Genomic DNA, 22,503 nt, shown 5'->3' on the forward strand with positions numbered 1-22,503 from the left:
GTGTATATTCACTGAGGATCGACGGTGGTGAAGCGATCAGCTGTGCGACGAGGACAAACAGCAGCAAGCAGTGTCCAAGGCGCGGAGGCTGGTAAAGGTGAAGAAGCGTGATCGGAGTGGTGTAGATTGCCTAAAGGACTGACAACAGTCGGAGAGGGTAAGGTTGTGAAAGGTGACAGCGGCAGGATTGACTTGAGCTGCTGAATGAGAATTGGATCAAAGATGGATGGGATTGAATGGCTGCTGTTGATCTGCGTGGGGCAATTGAGACTTTGCGGCGCGATAGTTACTAAGGCGTCAGGGGGGTTTCTACATTCGTGATGGAGGGACTGGAGTCCTACCTGGCAGGTACTCGTACGGAGAGGAGGTGGATGAATGGGATACGGGCAAAGGATGGATGGCGATCTCTGATACTGGGTACAATCGGAAAGATGTCGAAACGAGAACCGCGTCGAGTGTGGCGGATTTCAAGCTGGCGTTTTAATGAGCATCGATGCAATTGCCCCTCGATCGCTTTTCCATCTTCACGCGCTTCTGTGTGGCCATAACCGAACCATTTGGCGGCGGGGACCGTGAAGCCTCCCAAGTATCAGTACGGAGTACCTACCTACAATACCTATAGGTACTGAACTAGCCCTACGAGGATGCCACGACTCTCTAGGTGCTAGGTACCTGCTGTAGGTATACCTTAGGCAGCTGGAGGGTTTCAGACTGGTAGACTATTGGGATGCCCGCGACACGCACCTCTAGGCGCTCCCAGCTCCCAACTACCCAGGTACAAGGGAGGTATGTTGAGCCCGGAAGAAATATCCAACTCACTGACGGGCTTCTAGTCTTCGGCCTAGAAACTCCGAACGACTCAAAGTACCTCGTGTCCTGTTGCTGGCCTGCGGATTACCCAGCCTCTTCCGTCTCCAAGAAGACGCTGGCTCGCTTGCCCCAAGATGGATGTCTTATTCAGTGATGACCTCACCATGCTTTCTCTTCTGGTCGAAAGCGCCGGCCTAGTTGGCGTCGGCCCAATATCGTTTGGGCAAATCAGTGCCTGAGAAACTGCTACAGCACACGAACTCCTCCCGCCACCCCTAACGAGTTACGAGATCTCGAGCCAACTACTGCTCTGGTTCAAGTAGCTTCTGCTGACAAAGCCTACTTAGTGCGACGGTACACGCCACACTCTCTTACCTGCCATGGCTTGCTTCCACCTATCCACGCATCTTGTGGCGAAGGCCGACGGACGAAGCTGCCGTGAGTTTGCCTTCACTCTGATCAAGGACTCTTCGATGCATCCCAGAAAATGGTGAATGGATGAGCCTACGTGTCAGTGACGGAGATCAGTACCTTGCCACTCCGCAAAACTCTGAGCCTCGTGGTGTGCCACCACCCCACGTGGTGAGGCGTCGATAAGCTCAAGTCTCGATTGATGCAATACGGGAATACCTGCTCTGCTACCATATCGCCCTGCCATTCAAAATTGTTGACGGCCGTTCACTGAGGAATGGAACGGCCCAGGAGGTACACGGCTTCGACAGGTCGAAACAAGGAGTGCTCCGCAGCCTAAAAGGGACGCCGCTACGTCTCAACCAAGTCCCAGAAGTTTAAGTAAATCACAAATTTCTTTCTTTGACCAGACCGTGCGATGGTCTCTAATCAGCAATATTGTGAACAGCCCGACAAATCTAACATGTAGGCACGGGCCCTGGCATGTGAGTCGCCATGCATGCGCACATTGATACGCACGCAGCTCGGGAATACGACCCTAACCCTCTGTACGTAGATAATAGTACTACTCGTAGGGTGGAAGATCGAGGACACGTTATTTTTGCCCAGGTTGATAAAGGATTGACCGCAGCCAAGTTGCACTGGGCGAAAACCATCAAGCCACTGGTGATGTGCTAGACTGATGACGGAATCACTATCTGAAATTGGAGAAATTGAGGCTTCGCGGCCAGGTTGGCTGTTTCATTCATCAGAAACCAGGCGCGACAAATATTAGATTTTGGACTGAGAAGAGCCAGACTACGAGGAGCCTGCCAGTGAGATTTGGGGGTTTCCTTCAGCGTGATGGGCTATTTATAGCAACCGTAAGTAACCCCCCTATACCTAAGGTACCTGAGGTACTTGTACCTACAGTGTACGATGGACTTTTCCAGGACGGTCAGAGTATAAGATAAGGTACATGGAGCTAAGTAGACTTCCTGCCTGGGACGAGGTACCTGGGTCGCTTAGGAGGGCGATAGTGGGGGATATGGGTACCAACAGGCAGTGGACGGTGCAGTGTTCCGCACTCTGCAGAATGTACCTCGTACAAGTACCTACAGACTTAGGGTCCCTCGCCCGAGGTAAGCTGCAAGCATCACCCTAGGGTGCCCAGCTAGTGAATAATTGTAGGGGTGTCTATCTGCACGGGGTACGGCGAACCCGTTCTCCCAAGGTACGCCTTGATTGTGACCAGGCCCAATGCATGACCATCGCTATCTCCCTATCTAACCTTCGATATAGCCAAGTGAGAACTGTAGATACAAGCACTGTTTGCATGCAGTGGTGCTGCGTACGATCCATGTCCCAGCCTGTTGCCTGAGGTGGCTAATATGCGTCCCCTTCTGCGAGCCTGGTGCCATGCAAATCGTCGCTGAATCTCTTATCCGAGACAGCTTCGAGTCGTCAACCCAAGGCCGAGAGGAGGACAGGGCGAAGTCTGCCTGGCCAACCATCGTCTACGCTTGCTGGGTAGAGAACGTGCCAGCCAGCATCATCCACCCGCCCAATACAATAGCTTTCCCGCTCTCGGCTACTCCGCTCTAAACTGCTGCTAGTTACTCACTCCACGATTCTCTCTCTCCCTCTCTCGTCAGCCAGCTTGTTGTCGACCAAACATCACTCTCTTCATTGCGACCATCCGCCCTGCACATGTGCTTTCGCGCCCGACGATACCATCTAGCAGCTTGCCATCTCCGCTCACATATTACCACCATCTACCCCAGTCTCGAGTCGAGCCTACTCACGACACGCCCCGTCCCATCGAATCGGAGCTCCACCCTCACTCTGCCTCGTCTACGAATACCTTGCTCAGCATCATCTGCCCCTCTATGTAGTCCAACGCAACAGCCACCATAAGTGATCGCGAAGCCCTTTGTATCTCTCTCCTCTCGAACAGAGGCTGCGCGACGCCCGCCTCGGGCTTTCACGTCGTCGATTCGTTGCTTGTTGGCCGGACCCTGTGGCGACAAACACAGGAGGTAGTCTCGTCGAGTTTCCGAGCAGCTGCAGTCGCTTCTTGCGCTGCATCTGCAGCGCTCCCTCCTCACTCCTCTATTGTCATTGTCATCGTCCGTCCCACTAGTCTTTCGATATGGGTGCATGCGGAAGTAAAGAGGCGTCCAACGAGGACTCGGAGCAGAAAAAGAGAAGTCAGGCCATAGACAAGAAACTCGAGGAGGATTCGCGACGGTTACGGAGAGAATGCAAAATTCTGCTTCTTGGTAGGTGCCACCTGACTCGTTCGTGCCGAAACACGACAGTGGCTGATGCAACAGCGCAGGCTCTGGGGAGAGCGGCAAATCGACGATTGTTAAACAGATGAAAATTATTCATCAGAATGGCTACACGCAGGAAGAGAGGACGCTCTACCGGCTGACGATATACAAGAACTTGGTTGACTGCATGAAGGCGCTCGTCTCAGCAATGCAGCAATTTGAAATCGAGCCGGAGGATCAAACCGTCAAAGACTATGTCGAATACATAATGGAATATAACGTGGATCCCGACCCCGATACGCCTCTGGATCCAAAGGCTGCAGATGCGGTCGAAGCAATCTGGAAGGATCCAGCCGCATCAAAGACGATGGACAGGCAAAGCGAGTTTTATCTCATGGACTCGGCACCATAGTATGTGGACCATTGCTCCTTCGATCCCACATCGTGTGGACTTACACAAGACAGTTTTTTCGAAGAAGTCAGGCGCTTGGCGGCCCCCGACTACATTCCCAATGAGGCCGACGTCCTCCGGGCACGCACCAAGACCACTGGTATATATGAAACCAGGTTCACCATGGGCCAATTGAGTATACAGTTCGTCCCACTCAGCTTCTATCTCTGCTTGGTAACACACTGACACTGTCAAGCATGTTTGATGTGGGCGGGCAACGGAGTGAGCGAAAAAAATGGATCCACTGCTTCGAGAACGTCACGTCGATCATCTTCTGTGTGGCATTGAGTGAATACGACCAGGTCCTTCTGGAAGAAGCCAACCAGGTAGGACATGATTGGGGATTTCCAGCGTGCCTGTGATGCACTAACTTCTTTCCAGAACCGCATGATGGAGAGTCTAGTTCTTTTTGACTCGGTGGTGAATTCCAGATGGTTCATGAGGACGAGTATCGTCCTCTTCCTCAACAAAGTCGACCTGTTCAAAGAGAAGCTTGGCCGGTCGCCTTTGGGGAATTATTTCCCAGATTACTCTGGTGGCAACGATGTCAATCGCGCCGCAAAATATCTTCTCTGGCGGTTCAACCAAGTGAATCGAGCCCAGCTGAATCTCTACCCTCAGTAGGTCAAGTGTCGATGTGACAGACAGACGCAACGAGCTGACCGACTATAGTCTCACGCAGGCCACGGATACAACGAACATCCGCCTTGTCTTTGCTGCTGTGAAAGAAACCATCCTACAAAATGCCCTGAAAGATTCGGGGATTTTATGAAAGCCATGATCGATTTGTTTCATTTCCTCCTGATGGGTGCATTGTTCTGGCGTCAGGCGCGACATATGATGATTGGGAGTCATGAGGGAATTGGCGGGTGCCATGTCTTGGGACTCCAACAGTTCGGAGCCCTCTTGTCGCCTGTCCGGCGTACGTTTAGCACCAGGTGTTGGAGTGGATTGTCAACGTTCTTTTTGTATTGACTTTTACTGCTGCAAAAGTTTCACTTTTGGGAGTTTGTTTTCTTTTGTTGCGCCCAAGTCGAAGTCGGCCAGTTTTGTCGACCAGTTTTGTGGAACTGCTCTACGGTTCCGTACTCGAGTTTCAGCAAAGGATACGGGAGGTGGGGATGGGTTTATGGCGAGCACGAAATCGCGTTGCAAACCCAGTGGCCGCGCGATGTTCTTGGTCCCTGAGGAGCGAGATCAGCAGCGAGATCATCCCCGAGGGCAGTGGGTTGGAAAGCAGTGAAGACGACATGTACAGATGCGAGCAAACATCGCCGTGTACTCATAATAGCAACACTGATATACGCAGATGCATGATATCTCTTGATCACCTTACAATTGGGTCCTTGAGATTATTTGACCAAGGGACGGCTCTGAGCCCAGAATTTTGCACATCACTTGAAGCCGGAACCAGAGATTATTCAATGTACGTTGCATTACTCTATGGTTGATCCTCTTTTCAATCGAAGTGGTGTGATCCCGCGATCCGCTCTGGTCTCCAGCTGGAAGATCCCTTCCAAATGTGAGCGGGCCGCCTTGCGAGGCATGATAACAAGAAGGAATTTTGATCAACTTGCAACCAAGTGACAAGCATTTATGGAGGTTTTTGATCTGTCGTGGTGTGAGGCGGACGGCAGAGGCGGTGGCGCGGCCCCCAATTCATGTCCTTGACAGAATCAACGAGTCCGATTACTGTGCATGCGCATTGAGTCGTAGTGTCGCGGGTGTCTCGTCACTGGGAGTATCGGGTAGCCAGGCACCTAAGGTGATCCCTTGTAGCCAGACACAGTAGAGGATGATGCCGAAGAACGTCTTCAGGTTGGCGAAGTCTCAGTGACCTATCTACACCCACCTACGAGTACTCGTTCTGGTACGGAGGAACAACCCAAGGTCTGGGTTCTCGTCTGGCCTCTAGCACCCAGGCCGGCTGCATAATCCTGAAGCCTCCTGGGGGGCGGAATGCTCGGCTATCGAGACCACACCTATTGTAAGTGCATCTCTCCGTTGACCTGCCCCTCATCACTGCGTATTGTCCAGCTACTGCAGATGATGGTGGTGGTGCAACAATCCATTCTATTGCGGAGGATATTGCTTGAGTCCGCCAGTGAGAATACCTGCGACATCTCCAATTGCGCATGCATGCTGGTTATCATTCTCTTGGGAACCGCCCGCCGTTGCTGAGGCTCCTGGCAGAATGCTTACCTAGGTAGAGCAGGCGGGCGCAGGCGGGGTAGCTGTCAGGGTCATACGTCGTCGTCTCCGTAAGCATCGCGAGATGGAATGCGATCAATCCATAGAAGCTCGATCGAGGCGGGTGAGTACAGGACAGGGATAGGACAAGGATGGCTCCAGCATTAGACTCACCGCTCTGCCAGTTGTGACCTGATAGATGCATGACTTTCGTCTCCCTCAGCATTACTAGCCATGCCCGTATTCTGCACTGTGACATGACATAGCTCAAACCAGGCCAGGCCCGCCGTTGCGGAGAGCCTAGTTAAGCTAGTTTTATGGGCTAGGGATGGCGAGCACGAGCAGCTCCTGTACGAGGTGTTCTGGAGCAGGGATGAAGCATGCTCAATGCGGCACCACATGCCATCGTCCTCTTTTCCACCATATACAACACAGCAGCCCTTCCCCCTCCCTCACTCACAGTGTATCCTGAGCCGCCCTATTCCTCACCTTCTTTGAGTGTATCTGCCTTGCTGTTCCCGAGCCAGCTACCTGTCTCCCGTGCTCTACCTTCTGTGGTCTCAAGATGGCCACCGAGACAGCTCCCCCGCCACGGGAGCGCAAACCGTCAGTGGGAGCGCCCATTTCCAGCTTCACAGGTCCTGTCGGCCCTGGCTTCTCTCGGCCAAAGCATAAAAGAACTGCTACGGGTTTTGGCGCCAGCGACATCAAAGCGGTCGAGTCGAGCATTCCTGAGCACATGCGAGAGGCGTAAGTGTTGCTGCTCCCGTTGCACAAGAGACCATCCACTGACTCGCAGTGTAGCTGGAGGAAATTTGTGAGATGCATGTCCTTAGCTGTTGACGACGTTCCTAATATGGTCGCTGCTAGTCTCCCAAAGGCTTCACCTCCAAGGATGATTTTGAGGTAAGCCCGCAAAACATTGTCTACGAGTCCTGAGGGCTCCAGCTAAGACTTCCATCCGCAGGCAGAATGTGTCCGGCACATTGAGACCACGCTAGCGCGATCACTCTTCAACTGCGATGAGCTGTACGTCCTCCCTTGCAGTTCCTAGGGGTGGACCGTTCTGACCGATACTCTAAACAGAGCTGCGTACTCAGGCACCTCCCTGGCCTTTCGAGACCGCCTCATCATCGACTGGAACAAGACCCAGCAAAGGCAAACCTTTGCGGACCAGAAGAGGATATACTGTACGTGACTGAGAGGTGCGAGGTGGAAGAGTGGCACATCATCTGACGGAGCTTAGACCTGTCCCTCGAATTCCTTATGGGCAGAGCCTTGGATAATGCTATGCTAAATGTCGGCTTGAAAACGGTGGCGAAAGGCAAGCATTGTGATCATCGAGTATGTGAAATAGCTAACACAAGTGGCAGAGGGTCTCGAGGACCTTGGGTTCCGAATTGAAGACATCATCAACCAGGAACACGATGCAGCCTTGGGTAACGGAGGCCTCGGTCGACTAGCGGCTTGCTTCCTCGACAGCATGGCCTCCCTGAACTATCCTGCGTGGGGTTATGGTCTGCGATACCGATACGGAATCTTTAAGCAAGAGATCGAGAACGGTTACCAGGTTGAGATCCCTGACTACTGGCTCGACTTCAACCCTTGGGAGTTCCCCCGACACGACGTGACAGTCGATGTCCAGTTCTATGGTTGGGTCAACAAATACACCAACGACGAAGGTAAACAAGTTGTTTCGTGGCAGGACGGGGAGATTGTCACAGCTGTGGCCTACGATGTCCCCGTTCCGGGCTATGGGACATCTACTGTCAATAACCTGCGTCTTTGGTCGAGCAAGGCATCCAGCGGAGAATTCGACTTTGCCAAGTTCAATTCTGGAGACTACGAAAGCGCCGTGGCTGACCAACAACGGGCAGAGACCATCTCTGCCGTGTTGTACCCTAACGACAATCTCGAGCGAGGAAAGGAGCTACGGCTGAAGCAGCAGTACTTCTGGTGTGCAGCCTCCCTTCATGACATTGTCCGAAGATTCAAGAAGACCGGGCGCAAGTGGTCAGAGTTCTCGGACCAGGTCGCCATTCAGCTCAATGACACTCACCCAACTCTAGCTATTGTTGAGCTTCAGAGAATTCTAATCGACAAGGAAGGTTTGGAATGGAACGATGCGTGGGACATTGTCACCAAGACCTTCGGCTACACCAACCACACCGTGCTTCCAGAGGCTTTGGAGAAGTGGTCTGTTCCTCTCATCCAGAATCTACTTCCTAGACATCTACAGGTCAGTTATCTCCTAGTCGTCTATGCAGCCCCACCCGAAGCAGCTTCCCAAGGGGGTGTTGATTAGTCCCTTTTCCCACATGCACAAGCTGCCGCCGTGAGCAGAAAACCCGAATGTTGTCAGAATGGCATCTACTTTGACATCTGAGTTTCACCCTCGAGAGCCATTTTTGCTTTCTGCATGTGGAATGCCATTGCTAAGGTACCTAACTAGATCATCTACGACATCAACCTGTTCTTCCTTCAAACTGTCGAACGGCGCTTCCCCAAAGATCGAGAGATGCTCTCCAGGGTTTCTATTATCGAAGAATCCACTCCCAAGATGGTCAGAATGGCCTACCTTGCCATTGTCGGATCCCACAAAGTCAACGGCGTGGCTGAATTGCACTCCGATCTGATCAAGACGACCATTTTCAAGGACTTTGTCAAAGTCTACGGTCCAGACAAATTCACCAACGTGACCAACGGCATTACCCCGCGACGATGGTTGCACCAGGCGAACCCACGGCTATCAGAGCTCATTGCGTCCAAGCTTGGGAGCTATGAATTCCTCAAGGACTTGACTCTCTTGAACAAGCTTGAACCTTTTGTGGATGACAAGGAGTTCAAGAAGGAGTGGGCCGAGATCAAGTACGCCAATAAGGTCAGACTTGCTCAGCATATTCTCAAGAGCACCGGCGTCAGTGTCAACCCCAAGGCTCTTTTCGACGTGCAAGTGAAGCGTATCCATGAATACAAGCGACAGCAGCTCAACATCTTTGGCGTCATCCACAGATACCTGGCAATCAAATCCATGACTCCCGAGGAGCGTAAGAAACTCCAGCCCAGAGTTTCCATCTTCGGTGGCAAAGCTGCTCCAGGGTACTGGATGGCCAAGACGATCATTCACCTCATTAACAAAGTGGGAGAGGTGATCAACAAGGATCGTGACGTCGGAGATCTGCTCAAGGTCATTTTCCTCGAAGACTATAATGTCAGCAAGGCCGAGATCATCATTCCCGCATCGGACATTAGCGAGCATATCTCCACTGCAGGCACTGAGGCATCAGGCACGAGCAACATGAAGTTTGTCCTCAACGGCGGCTTGATTATCGGCACGCTTGATGGAGCCAATGTGAGATCTTTTCCATTTCCAAGCTTAACAAATGATAAATGCTGACCCTTCTAGATTGAAATCACTCGTGAAATCGGAGAGGAGAACGTCTTTCTATTTGGTAACCTTGCTGAGGATGTGGAGGATCTCCGACACAACCACGTATGTTGCCCCCATCTGCTCACTGACTCGCCCTTGCTGATCGATTTAGTTCTATGGTGATTACACTGTCAACCCAGAGCTTCTGAAGGTCTTTGAATGCATCAAGTCTGGCACATTTGGCGACGAAACCGCTTTCGGAGCGCTCATCGGTGCCATTGTTGATCATGGAGACTATTACCTTGGTAAGCCCCGGATGTCTGACACCATAACACCGTTCGATACTAATACAGAATTGCCTAAAGTGAGCGACGATTTCGATAGCTACTGCAAGACCCACGATCTTATCGACGAATCTTATAAGAACCAAGATAAATGGGTCAGCAAGTCGATTCAAAGCGTTGCAAGGATGGGCTTCTTCACTTCAGGTATGACTATAGAACGGTCTGTGTGCAGCGATCATTCTGACAAGCTTCTAGACCGATGCATCAACGAATATGCCGACTCCATTTGGAACATTGAACCTCTTGCTGTCAAGGAGGAGGCTGAGGTGCGCGCTAGGACAGGGCTTGAAAAGTAGAATGAGATGTCAAATCATGAATGGGGTTTGCTCGAAGGCAATGGGGACGGACGTCGCAAAATAATTGATAGAAAAGCTGTAGAGTCAAGAGCAGGGTGTGGAGGAAGAACGCCTTCGTATGTGTCAGGGTTATGAATCGGCAAAGCATGAGACCGAGACTCCTAGACAGGCCATTTGGCAGGGGAGGTATCATCATGTTGCTAAGATGGACTATGAGCACAACGTTTTTTGGTAACATAAATGGGCATGTTTGAAGTATCGCATATGAGACTGAATTCCCATGTAGTCCAAGACTCGAAATAATCTACTTGTCTGACTGACGGCGTATACGCATGAGAGCAAGAGTTGTTTGTTTACGATCCGGTCTGACAGTTTTACACTACTTCAAACTTCGGTGGTGTCTGTACTTTTTGACCGTATAATATTAATTTAACCTGTCAATGCCGTTTCGCCATGTGCCAATCTCGAGCCACCGTCATCACATTCCACCAATTCCACCACTCCTTTACCTTTGGACAAACTTGGATGTAGCCTCGATTTGTGTCTCTATCCTGGGGATCATGTGTTGCTGTCACTGAAAGCAGAACCCGGGGAGTTGTTCCAAGGTTGCAGGATGTCGGCCACGGCTACGGCTCTCCCACCGCAAGTTGTGGTGGTTGACTTCCACCATGCGCGGTATGTTTTGTTCTTCCTTGGGTTTTTGACGTGGCTTTCTGTTTTGGTTTGTCCCGTTTGTGGTCGCCGCCGGACCGACGACTCACTGACCGACCGACTGGCTTGACTGACTTGTGTTCCTTTATGATATCTTAGAGGCCCCGAAGTCGAGTTCTGGGTCGATTCGGCCGGAGAGGAGCTGTACAAGCGTAACGACTGGTCCCTGTTGCCATTCATGGCGCTGTCCGATGGCGCACATGCAATGGCCGAAGAGTTCTCGTACTTTACGCTATTGAACAAAGGTGGTGGCGGTGAGACTGTCACCAACAGCGAGGGCGAATTTGCTGGAACCGGAACGGCTACAGGAATGGGTACGAGCTTGTTCGGCATATCTTGTACTCGACAGATCCGGTCGGAAAAGTTGAAGCGGCGGTCCGCGGACGTGACGAGGTCGACGGTGCAAAAGGCCGTCGTGGTGATTTCGTCAACGGCCCAATCCATGGGCGAGCTCAGGGAACGCGTCGGCGCCGTGACTGCGGCGTGGTTCAAGCAGGAGTAAGTGTTGAGTTCTGATACGAACCTCCTCCTCCTCTTCCCCGTCCTCCTCTCTACCTTTACTCACATGTCGTATGTCCATGTCACTGACGCGCTTGATTCTCCCATCTACATAGGGACTTTTCAGATACCACGATACTCAAGGTAGGCGAGCGATCCGGCGTGGAAGCCACCGGTAGACAAACACATGGAGGCTGATGACAGGTCTTTGCCCCCCTCTTCTAGGAATTCCAAGAGAGTCTGGCACGATCAGCTGCTGTGCACGAGGACGGCAACGACCATTATTTCGGTTGGTTATTTCCGCGCGCGTTGTTTTTCTCCCTCTATATTATCTTATCTTCAACCGTCCATCATTCCTCCCCTTCGAAGAACCTGTAGGTCACGACGTCTGACTTTCTGTTGCAACTTTGCTGCACACAGGACTGTCTCTGCGAGAAATGATTTACGAATTCCGACACCAGACTCTTGCGCTGGTCAAGTGTCTTCTTCTGCAACGCAAAGTGAGCGAACCCAGCCTGTCTTTTGATCGTCACTTCGACACCACCAGAGAACTATGAGATAGGACTGTTGCTGATACGGAGGACCTGATCAGATGCTCTTCTTCGGCTCCAAATGTGAAAGACTCTGCATGATGCAGTTCGCCCTCGTCTCGCTTATCCCGGGCTTGATCAGAAATCTGCAGGACGCGGCCGATCCAGGTTTAGACTCGTATTCACAAACTTCAACAAGACCAGTCACGCTGAGGACGAGTGACAGGAACTCATGTGCGGAATGCCCCATACATATATCTGCTCCCACTTCCTCGGTCACCATGTTATCTGCCTTGCTGACTCTCACCAGTATTGTCTTATATGGGTCTTCCTCTACAGATCTTTGGCAAGGTACGTATAGCACAGTCCTAGTCTTCTTCTTCAAAGACCCAAAACTGTGCTGATTGCTCATGATGCAAGGGCTCTTTCTTCGGGCCGTACACACCCCTTCAACAGCTCGATATCCTGGCCGACTATGACACCAAGTCGTACGTTGTCGGTTCGACGAATTCGCTTCTCCTGCAACAAAAGGAGAAGTACAGCGACATACTCATCAACCTAGACGAATCGAACAGCATCACCATCACATCCCCATCTCTACGGACGGCCTTGACCCTCTCGGCAGCCGACCGGCGCTGGATCGACTTCCTCACTCAGACAGTGCTGGACACCTGGGATCCTGACAATCCCAGTCGACCGAAGAACATGGGCTACGCGGGCTCCGAGGACGCCATCCGTCTACAGTTTGAAGAGTACCTCCTCAGCCTGCTCAGCAGCATGGCGTACCAAGTCTACCACGAGTCGATGCAGACCGAGGCCGGGATCCCAAGCTCCGTCACCAACACCGAGCACTATCCAGACCCGGGGGACACGGCGGCCGACTTCAACCCGGAGTTTCTGGCCATCTGGCGTAGCACGCACAACTTCGAGCTCTTTGATCGGTTGACGCGAGGGCACCGCATCTTCGACATGGTCGAGCCACGGCATCCGACCGCGGGCGGTCTGGGCGTGGAGGATGTCCAGCGACGTCTGCAACAGAATCTGGCCGACCTCCATCTCGACGAGCGCATGAGGGAAGGGCGGGAGCAACTCGGCAAGACGTTCGCCGTGGGCCGAGAGAGGGTCGCGCGCTTCTGGGCAGAGGTCGAACAGCGAAGAAAGGTCGGTGGGTCGTCCAGGGGCGGCAGTATGAGTGGGAGTCGCGTAAGCGAGAGGAATAGCGGCGGAGACCATGAGAGCCTGGAAAAGGATCAAGAGCGGGAGCGGGAGCTTGCTGTTCGTCCTCTTTCTCCTGAAGCAGGGTCAGGGTCAGGGTCAGGGCCAGGATCAGGTTCAACCGGTTGGGCGACTTCAATCCGCGACCGAGCTGCCAAGGTGCAACTGCAACGACCAAATGTCGATACCGCCCAGTTACAGGCTTCTGCCAAAGAGAATGCAGCAAAGGCAGGCGCATACCTGAGTAGTTGGGGGAATTGGGCAAAGGACCGTATGCAGCAAGGGAGGGGCGGTGGCGCCGGAGGAGGAGGAGGAGGAGGAGGAGGAGGAGGAGGAGGAGGAGGAGGAGGAGGAGGAGGAGGAGGAGGAGGAGGAGGAGGAGGAGGAGGAGGAGGAACTGTCACGACTGATGCTGCGACCAACCCGACGACACCAGACAGCCACTGAACGAGTGGGATGCCTTGACGTTGGCTCTCAACGGACGACCCATTGAAGAGGGAAAACTTTGAACCCCTGGCTCGAACAAATGGACGCTGACTGAAAGAGGGAGGGAGAGCGAGACAGAGAGAGAGACAGAACGCCTGGGCTCCTCGTCCGATGCGATGTGATGAGATCGGGGACCGCCAAACACGGTCGTAGTCAAGACACCAAGTGTGGTTGATTCCACTTGGATGAAAACCGTCGACATCCGCCGGTCAAACCAGCAACCAAGAAAGCAACCGAGAGAAATATACAATCAAACATCTAATAATTCACTCGTACTTCCCAAACGTGACCCAATCGCCTACCTGACTAAGGGTAGTCGATCAATGAATCAATCTCTCACGTAACCAGAACCCAAGGGGGTTTTCTCGACGGGACTCGGTTCGGCTCGTGCGACAGACAAGAGGAGAGACAGAAAGAAAGAAGGAAGGAAAGAAATTGGAGGAGAAGCTCGAGGAGAGGGAAGGATGACGAAAGCCAAAAAAAAAAAACAATGAGAAAAAAGAATGGTAAACTCATGGTCTTAATTGATGCTGCTTGTGCTTGTGCTTCCCTCTGAAGCCTCTTCCCCGTACAAAAGAATATATCGGTGTGCTATCTGCAGACTGCGACCATGGTGCACGGCATCATCATGCGTCGTGAATTCGTGTCGGTTCATTCTTTCCCGGGGCTTTTCTACTTCCCTTTCCTCGGCAAGGAGGATAACTGGGATGAACAGGTGAAAAAAAAAAACCATCCACCAAAAGTGGTACATGGGTTGACTCCTCATGCAATGCAGCAACGCAATGACGCCTGGCCTAGATCCTATTCCCTCAGCCGCCCTCGTGCTATTGACGAGGCAACTACTCCTTTTCTTCTCGATACCCATTGCTGCAAAAACTCCATCCTCTAACCTCCATTTCGGCAAGAAAAGTCCATCTCAGCTTACCGGGTGTGGGATCATTGTCACCAAAGATAACTCGTAAACGACCGCTTGCTATGAAGTAAAACTTAGGCAATGTAAGCCAACTCGTCGTTATCAAGACGCTCAATGTAGTCTTTTTCCATAAGGGCATCGATGTTCTTCTTGATGTCGGGGATCTTGGGTGGGAACCGATTCTTGACTTGATTGATGACTTCCTCAACGAGAAGGACATGCTTGAGCTTCTTGCGACCTTTCATGATGCGAACAATCACGGCCTAGACAGAGTTAGCGCAGCACAAACAAGACAGAGCAAAGGGGACGTACCTGGAGCAATAGTTTTCGATCTTCCTCGATCGTCTTGTGAGTTTCGTCCGACTCGGTCTTCTGTTCGGATTTGAGATTGATGTTCAAGTTGATCTTGACTTTCTTGTTCTTGAAGTTGTAGTTCAACGTGTAACTAGTCCCCGGAACAGGTTTGCCGTCATCTGGACTGGGCAGTAGGACACGAGCCTTGCAGAGTATACCAAGCGCAGGTTCAAGGTTCTCATCAGTCAGTTTGGTGACTTCTTTGATGTCGGAGAAATCAAGTTTGTCAGAATCATTGAACAGTAAGAGCACTGCCATCTGATACGTAGACACCTGGAATGTGTATGGGACCTTCTGACTCTTGATGTAGTTGGCTCGAATCTCACCCTTGCACAGTTGCCACAGCCATGTCAACTTGCGGCCATTGTGTTTGGAATCGTAGAAGCGTGTAAATGACTCCACCGCCTTGTTGACTTCAGCTGGTGGAGCAAATGGCGTGTTCGGTGCGTTCAGAGGCCAGAAGCCAGTACCAAGAATCTGGAATGTAGAGTCGACAGTTCGTTTCTCATCACTGTCCTCTAGGATCTTATCATGCCAGTCTTTGTACGAGGTATTCAGATCCTTGGAGATTTGCACGTCTTGGAACATGCGTTGTAACTTGTTGGTGTATTCATAACCACAGGCTTCCTTCAACTTGCTGATCATGCTGGTCTCGGCATCGTCGGATACTGAACTTGTATGGACAAGGCGCTTGGCGAGCATGCGTGAGTAGAACTTCTGGAAAACATCCTTATCTTCAATGTATTTGAAGACAACCATGATTTGGACAAGTAGTTCCTCGAGTTCAGATTCGTCGGCTGCCTTGGCTCCCTTCTTCAACAATTGATCTGCATATTTGGCGAGCAATTCAGGAGATCTGGTGGTGTTGTTCTTGCAAACATGGTTGTGATTGACAAATTCCTGGCAGGCGTTGTCAAGAGATCGTACGAACTCGGACTCTCCGTTAAAGGCCACATTGACAAGCTGTTGGTATTTGCCATGGATCTCAAGCAAAGCATCCACGTAAACCTTGGGCTCGAAAGTCTCACCGTTGGCCGCCACCTTTTCCACCGCAAGCGTGCCGGCTTTGCGAACGTGATTCTCGAAGCGGTTGCGAAGAGGGTCAAGTCCATCCTTTATTCGTGACAGAAGCTTGTACATCCGGGCAAGGTCTTCGGTGCGTTCGTTGTCGAGGAGGCTCTGGAACTCGTCTCTCAGGAGTACCGAGTGTGCACTGATGAGAGCCTCATTGCAGGTCTCCATCAGCTTCTTCATGATGTCAGGGTGCAAGTACATGTTGACACGTTCCTTTTCCTCCTCAAGCCTGGCCTCGGCCTTTTTCATGTACTCCACCACACTGTTTTCGGCGACGAAGCGTTTTGACTCGTTTGTGTAGTAGGCCTTGGTGGCGGTGATGAAGGGGCGTTCGAAATAGAGACGGTAGACATCGAGCGTTGACTTTGTGCTGTCGAGTTCGTCCAGCCCAAGCGAAACGAAAGAGTCGACGACGGCCTTGATCTGCATTTGATCGATAGTCTCGCCATTTCGCTGCTTTTCAACAAGCCGCAAAACAGCATGCATGACCTTTGACTCAACCGTCTTGAAGAAATCATCCCGCCACTTGACCAGATGTAAAGTGTAGACATCGTAGACGTTCTTCTTGCCCTCGTCGATCTCTCTCCTCACCCAGTGGCGATTGAGGTAGCGGAAGAGGTGGTTGTTGTATTTGGCCGCATCTGTGTATCTCTTCCATTCCCGAATGTAAAACGTAAGGAGGGCTTCGTCGGTATGGGACTCTGAATGCTTGAGGACTTCCTGAAGGTGTTCGGTTAGGTATTGGCCGAGGAGAGTGTAGAGTTCCTCGCCCAGGAGGTGAGCACCACGGTGTTGTTGACTGAGCGTCGACGACGGGCCCTGCGGTTGGGGGGTTGCCTTTTGAGAAGTGCAAAAATTGTGAACTGCTGTGTAGACGCCCATGTAAGTCTTCATGTCGAGGCCCTCTTGCAACTTGGTCATGACATTGTCCAGGTTGCTCTGAAGGTAGGTCCAGGTCGAATTGAGATCATCCCGAGCCCGTGAACTGGGAGTAGTGGCCGTGGCCAATGGCGTGCCTACAGGAGGCGCCATGATGCTGAGCCAAAGAGTGATAACAAGAGAAAGCTGGATCGAATACTCGCAAGGGAAATGAATGAGAAGGCTGAAGAGACGCACCCAAATGGTTCCATAGTACGCAGAAGGATCCTGGAGCGCAAGCAGGCAGCGCCAGCGGATTCTGACTAATCAGCCTTGGGCCACCGCACGTGAACATGACATCACTTGCGGTCACTGGCGCGTGTGGCCGCGAGGGATGTCTGAATGGGTGGATGAATGCATGAATGCACGGATGAAGGAGTGAAGGATGAGCCTCTCCCAGATCACTACTCTCTTTCTCTTGTATCTGAACTCTTTCGGACCAGTCCATCTCTGCAGTCATTCCGCAGACTGGGTTCAAGCACTTCGCAAAGCAGAGGCACCCGGAAAAACATGGCTATCACGCCGTTAAATGCTCTACGAGTATCCTCGCACCAGATTCCTGCCTACAAAGGTATCCCCAACACTTCAATCCAAGGCAAACCCTTGATGATATATCACGCTGTGTTCCCATCAGCCTCCGCGCCGCAAATCAAAGCCCATCTCCGAGCAGTCGGTGTGGTCTCTCCGCAATGGGAGTATTCAATGTTCGCAGAAACACATTTCCATTCCACCACTCATGAGGTTCTCAGTATAGCATCCGGCTCAGCCAAGTGTTGCTTCGGAGGGGAAAAGAATGAAGGGCGGCTCGAGCCTGTGCTGGAAAAGGGCGATGTTGTGATTGTTCCTGCCGGTGTTGGCCACCGGCTACTCGAAGACTATGGCGGGTTTCAGATGGTCGGCTCTTACCCGACCGGGAAGAGTTGGGACATGTGCTACGGGCGAGAAGGCGAAGAAGGCAAAGTCAGAGCGATCAAAGACCTCGGGTGGTTTGAGAAAGATCCCATTTATGGTGATGACGGGCCAAGTCTGAAGGCTTGACATTGACTTTGTGGATGGCTTTTTTTTATACAGAACAAAGAAACTCGTCTAGGTCGTCAGTATGGCTCCAAGGGTGGAATTAGACCCTCTCCGTTATCCCTGCTTTTACTTTGTATCGATTCTCTCGACCAATCTGCACCATGTCAGCATCCTACACATTAACATGCGTGAAAACATACCTTAAAACGCTGATGGAAAAGGTCATCAACCACGCTGTCAAGGACACCAGTAGAACAGCACTCAGCGCGACTTCTTTGTCGCACACGGAGTCAAATTTGGGCGACGTTTCTGGGACTTCCCCGACTTTGCAGGCGCCTTGATCGACGGCCAAGGACTCAAAACTCAGGGCAAGGTTTGCTGATTGAAAGACGACGAAGAAGAGATCAAGGAGGACCAGCCGTACCTTGGCTCGAGCCGGTCGTAGGCCGAGCGGTTTGGAGAAGTACTCATCGTAGGTGATGTATACAGTGTAAGCCACCGCTATGGCATCGACGATCAGGGCCATGAGCCCGGAAGGATCTTGATAGTAATTTGTCGCGGAATCGCCGACGAGCTCCCGGCAGGATTCGTCTCGTGGGTTTTGATCGATGCAATCCACAATTCGGTTCGTTGAATGGTAGATTGAGGTTCCCAAGCCCAGTGCCACGAACGCAAAGACAAAGTTGGTTAACCTGAAAGCGAGTGGTATAAAAGGGTTGCGTAGGATGGTAAATTGTGCCCGCTTGTACCATATCTTCCTCTTGCGACGGAACGCACGATACCGGCTGCTCCCATCTTCGGGGTCGTCCTCGTGGCCAGCCAACCAGGGCGTGGAGTAGTCGGTGAAATGTTCGTTGAGATACTCAGTGTCCACCTTTTCCCCATCGAATGTCTCCCGCGGATATGCACTTGCTCGTGCAAAGGAAACCCATCTCGACGTTCGCTCGGGTCGAACATGTCCTGAACTTGTCACATGGCCGTTGCGACGTGGATGCCTGCCATGTGTGTTGGTGGCCGGGCTGTGATTGTGATGTGCGACGAGGGCAGCATCGGGAGAGTCAAGTGCCTGAACCTGAGGGTCGTCAAGGTCGCTTTCTTCGGCATCTCGCACCCAAGCTACAGCAAGGTTAAAAGTGAACCCGGCCAAAGGGGAGGAGAGTACACACGTGGGATAGTCCGGACCGGGAGCGGCGTGGCCGGTTTCTGGATGGCTCTGGTCGTCGAAGAATCAGTTGCAGTGTGAGGGATGTTTGGGATTACACGGGGCGGGCCTTTGACAGAGCCGTTGCGGCGTTTGCCTTGCGAATTGCTGGTTCTCCTGGGTTGAGGCTGATGATCAGTGGTGCTGATCCTGTTCTCGGCATCTCCGACAATCGCCTGCTGTGAAGTCTCCGAGGTGCTCGGGTTATTGCTTCCTGGAAACGGCTCTTCCTTCTGCAAATCCCGCGGCGGAGCAGTCCATGGGAATCCTTGTTCTGCCATTGAATGTGTCTGGTAGCAGGAATCGTGTCGAGGGAGAGCCTCAACTGCAACGGGTTATGCAGAACATGGCGAGAGGAGGGACGGCAAAGGATTCATCTAGGCATGCATGGCGGTACAAGTGATAAGGAGTAGAACTTCAGGTGCTCTGTTGTATGAGAACCTGCGTACCTGGGTACGCATGGAGGTTGCAGGATCGCCGAGTAAACATGATGCGCAGGCTTATGGAGTGCTTAGTGGCTCATTTCTTAGTGCTCGTAACTAACCAACTAACTATTGTAGCTAGCTCAGTTTAACTATTAGTTTAGCACATCCGACCCGCCCGAGAGCATTAACAAGATGGTCCGTTCAGCCTCATCAGCCGCCCACCACTTATTACATGCTCGTACTGGACACACGAGCACTTTCCAATCACTGCACGGATACCTGACGCTCATGTGTTGCGGCATACTGGTGTCTTCACCTTATCAGATTCACTTGGGCCTGTGAAGATCTACGTGCTGTCCCTTCTTTCGCGTTCTTGCAATGGGTACACATCCTGGACCTCAGTCGTGCAACACCGTGACTGAGCAGGTGAGCGCAGAATGGATCACTCCGCGACATGAAGAGACTCGGAAGGGAGGAGCAGTGCTTTGAAGTTTCGATCAACGACGACGGCACAATTCCGCCAGAGGCAGCACAATCCCAGCTGTTTTCTCCACCTGGAACCACCTTTTTCAGACTATTGTACGAGTACATAGTTATTCGTTCAGGGAGAGACAGCTGGTGCGGGGATCGTGGTACAGACTCCTAGCATGAACCGAGGAAACCATTGAGGAGGCTTACTCTTGGTGTATCTGAGGAACAGACCTATATATCTGGTGTCCGAGACGTTTCGTTCTACTGGACGGGCCACCATCCAAGTGAGAATCCCACTATCATCACGTTCAGAACACCATCATGTCTTTCCAGACCAATCTTTTCATCAATAACGAGGTAGGCAGCCTCGAGTTCCGCTCCTGGGCCAAAGGAAAGAAACAAGCACTGACCGGTCCAGTACGTCCCGTCGTCTTCTGGTGAGACATTGACAATCTACAGCCCAAATGATGACACAGTCGTCACCGACAAGGTGCAAGTTGCGTCGGAAGCCGACGTCGACCGTGCTGTCGCTGCGGCCAAGAAAGCGTTTCCAAGCTGGTCATCCACACCAGGCGTGCAACGGGCCAAACTGATGCTGAAGTTTGCCGACCTGCTCGAAGCGAATGCCGAGAAATTGGGAAAACTCGAAAGCATATGCATGGTAAGACTTGTCTGTCCACCTGTCCATTCTGTTCTCCCCGCCTTGATTTGAGGCGAGACATATTTCATTTTGCAAGGTCAAAATATCCAAGGGACTTGTTCAAGCGTCTAACCAAGCCTACAGGGTCAACCAGTCACCCTGGCGAAGGGCTTCGTTGCCGGAGCATGTGCCACCTGGCGGTACTATGCAGGGCTGGCTGGCAAGATAGCTGGCGAGTCTTATCCCCCTGAAGGCGATGGGTCGTACAAAATCGTCGCCTACGAACCATTGGGTGTCTGCGCAGGTATCTCTGCGTGGAATGGCACCCATGTCCTTGCAGCATGGAAGATGGCTCCCGCCCTTGCAGCTGGAAACACGTTCCTGTTCAAGTCTTCAGAGAAGTCACCCCTTGGTGCTGCCGCGTACGGCGAATTGATCAAAGAAGCCGGGTTCCCGCCGGGAGTGATCAATATCGTCACCGGCGCCGCTCCTGTCGGTGCCGTGATGGCATCACACATGGATATCGCAAAGATTGCTTTCACGGGATCCGCTGCCGGTGGCAGAGCCGTGCAGATTGCGGCCGCCAAATCCAACATGAAGCATGTGTCGCTTGAACTAGGAGGAAAGTCACCTGCTGTAAGTTTGACTCGTAGGCTAACTACACCCCCGACCATTGCACCTGTGCTTCTCGTGGGCTAATGAGGTATGTTGCAGTTGATATTCGACGACGCCAATCTCGACAACGCCGTGGCACACAACGCCACCGGCTTCCTGCGAAACTCAGGCCAGGTGTGCTTTGCCTCATCGAGGGTGCTGGTACAGGAAGGGATCGCGCCCAAGTTCATCGAGGCCGTCAAGAAGGCCTTTGACGACGCGGCGAAGAAAATGGGCAATCCGGCACTGGCCGACACGGCGTTCGGGCCCCTGGCAGACAAGAAGCAATTCGAAAGAGTCATGGGTTTTCTTGTTGATGGCAAAAAGGACGGCATCGAGGTGTTGACCGGTGGCGGCCGGCTGGGCGACAAAGGCACGTTTGTCCAGCCCACGGTACTTTTGAATCCTGACGTCAAGAGCCGTGTGTTTACGGATGAAATCTTTGGTCCTGTGATTGCCGTCCGAACGTTCAAGACGGAGGAAGAAGCCATTGCTCTCGCCAATGACACCACGTATGGTCTCGGATGTAAGTCATTTCTTTTTAATTTCTGTGTTGTTTCAAACCCCACCACCATGGACATTGTGTTGCGTTGTTTTTCTGGTTTTCCATACTATGGAACGACATGTTTTTTCCCCTGTCGTTTGCATACCATACCACGAGACGAGAGAGAGAGAATGTAATTTTTTCTCTTTCCTACCGTACATACTTCTATGGACGTTTGCGTTTTCTCGGTTTGGACAACACGCATTTTTTTCGACACCAAGTCATGCCACCCAGGCCGATGAATGAGTGGTAACGTTGACTTGCTGATTTTGTCTGACAGCATCCGTCTTCACTTCCGACATCCCTCGCGCACTCCGCGTCGCGTCCAAGATCGAAGCGGGCAACGTCGGCATCAACCAGGCCTACAAGACGTCTCCACAGACCCCCTTCGGCGGCGTCAAGCAGAGCGGGTACGGCCGCGAAGGCGGATACGAGGGGTTGAGAGGATACCTGCACTCCAAGACCATTACCATCAATATGGAAGTGTCGCCGTAGACGGTACGAGTAGAAGTGGCGGTGGTAGCAGGGGTGCCCCGTGGCACATGTAGTTAGTTATCTAGGCACGTAGGTAATGAATGTACCTTGTGCACCTTGACGACTTGTGATAACTGCGAAGCTACTTACTTACCTACCTAGGTACCAACCGAGGAACCTCCTCCGTAACAGATAACATACCCGAGATATAAGTACCTCCCCCAAGGCTACTCTGGCGTATTGCATGCCCT

At 52.1% G+C, this 22,503-nt stretch overlaps 7 protein-coding genes across 7 annotated transcripts; 5 read left to right on the plus strand and 2 right to left on the minus strand.

The window, feature by feature from the left end:
- Positions 1 to 3,352: 3,352 nt before the first annotated feature.
- Positions 3,353 to 4,699, plus strand: PV08_06528 (guanine nucleotide-binding protein alpha-3 subunit; the record flags this gene model as incomplete). Its single annotated transcript, XM_016380863.1, has 6 exons — positions 3,353 to 3,482; positions 3,542 to 3,887; positions 3,942 to 4,070; positions 4,124 to 4,253; positions 4,309 to 4,547; positions 4,600 to 4,699. The coding sequence occupies 6 exons, from the start codon at positions 3,353 to 3,355 to the stop codon at positions 4,697 to 4,699; spliced, it is 1,074 nt and encodes a 357-aa protein (XP_016236690.1).
- A 1,983-nt stretch (positions 4,700 to 6,682) lies between these two features.
- PV08_06529 (uncharacterized protein) lies at positions 6,683 to 10,127 on the plus strand (the record flags this gene model as incomplete). Its single annotated transcript, XM_016380864.1, has 12 exons — positions 6,683 to 6,867; positions 6,922 to 6,934; positions 6,988 to 7,023; positions 7,085 to 7,146; positions 7,204 to 7,307; positions 7,364 to 7,461; positions 7,493 to 8,356; positions 8,570 to 9,469; positions 9,524 to 9,610; positions 9,660 to 9,792; positions 9,853 to 9,975; positions 10,027 to 10,127. 12 exons carry the CDS (start codon positions 6,683 to 6,685, stop codon positions 10,125 to 10,127), a joined length of 2,706 nt encoding a protein of 901 aa, XP_016236691.1.
- Positions 10,128 to 10,740: 613 nt separating this feature from the next.
- PV08_06530 (uncharacterized protein) lies at positions 10,741 to 13,528 on the plus strand (the record flags this gene model as incomplete). The annotated part of the gene is made up of 8 exons (XM_016380865.1): positions 10,741 to 10,802; positions 10,938 to 11,336; positions 11,453 to 11,480; positions 11,562 to 11,625; positions 11,757 to 11,836; positions 11,929 to 12,100; positions 12,177 to 12,217; positions 12,287 to 13,528. The coding sequence occupies 8 exons, from the start codon at positions 10,741 to 10,743 to the stop codon at positions 13,526 to 13,528; spliced, it is 2,088 nt and encodes a 695-aa protein (XP_016236692.1).
- Positions 13,529 to 14,554: 1,026 nt separating this feature from the next.
- Positions 14,555 to 16,940, minus strand: PV08_06531 (uncharacterized protein; the record flags this gene model as incomplete). The annotated part of the gene is made up of 2 exons (XM_016380866.1): positions 14,555 to 14,743; positions 14,793 to 16,940. 2 exons carry the CDS (start codon positions 16,938 to 16,940, stop codon positions 14,555 to 14,557), a joined length of 2,337 nt encoding a protein of 778 aa, XP_016236693.1.
- A 396-nt stretch (positions 16,941 to 17,336) lies between these two features.
- PV08_06532 (uncharacterized protein) lies at positions 17,337 to 17,864 on the plus strand (the record flags this gene model as incomplete). The annotated part of the gene is made up of 1 exon (XM_016380867.1): positions 17,337 to 17,864. One exon carries the CDS (start codon positions 17,337 to 17,339, stop codon positions 17,862 to 17,864), a length of 528 nt encoding a protein of 175 aa, XP_016236694.1.
- Positions 17,865 to 18,015: 151 nt separating this feature from the next.
- On the minus strand, positions 18,016 to 19,325 carry PV08_06533 (uncharacterized protein; the record flags this gene model as incomplete). The annotated part of the gene is made up of 2 exons (XM_016380868.1): positions 18,016 to 18,959; positions 19,010 to 19,325. The coding sequence occupies 2 exons, from the start codon at positions 19,323 to 19,325 to the stop codon at positions 18,016 to 18,018; spliced, it is 1,260 nt and encodes a 419-aa protein (XP_016236695.1).
- Positions 19,326 to 20,261: 936 nt separating this feature from the next.
- On the plus strand, positions 20,262 to 22,273 carry PV08_06534 (uncharacterized protein; the record flags this gene model as incomplete). Its single annotated transcript, XM_016380869.1, has 5 exons — positions 20,262 to 20,297; positions 20,359 to 20,601; positions 20,725 to 21,216; positions 21,295 to 21,760; positions 22,059 to 22,273. 5 exons carry the CDS (start codon positions 20,262 to 20,264, stop codon positions 22,271 to 22,273), a joined length of 1,452 nt encoding a protein of 483 aa, XP_016236696.1.
- Between the last annotated feature and the right edge of the window lie 230 nt (positions 22,274 to 22,503).

This window comes from Exophiala spinifera (genome assembly GCF_000836115.1).
Source record: "Exophiala spinifera strain CBS 89968 unplaced genomic scaffold supercont1.4, whole genome shotgun sequence".
Taxonomy (NCBI): Eukaryota; Fungi; Ascomycota; class Eurotiomycetes; order Chaetothyriales; family Herpotrichiellaceae; genus Exophiala; species Exophiala spinifera.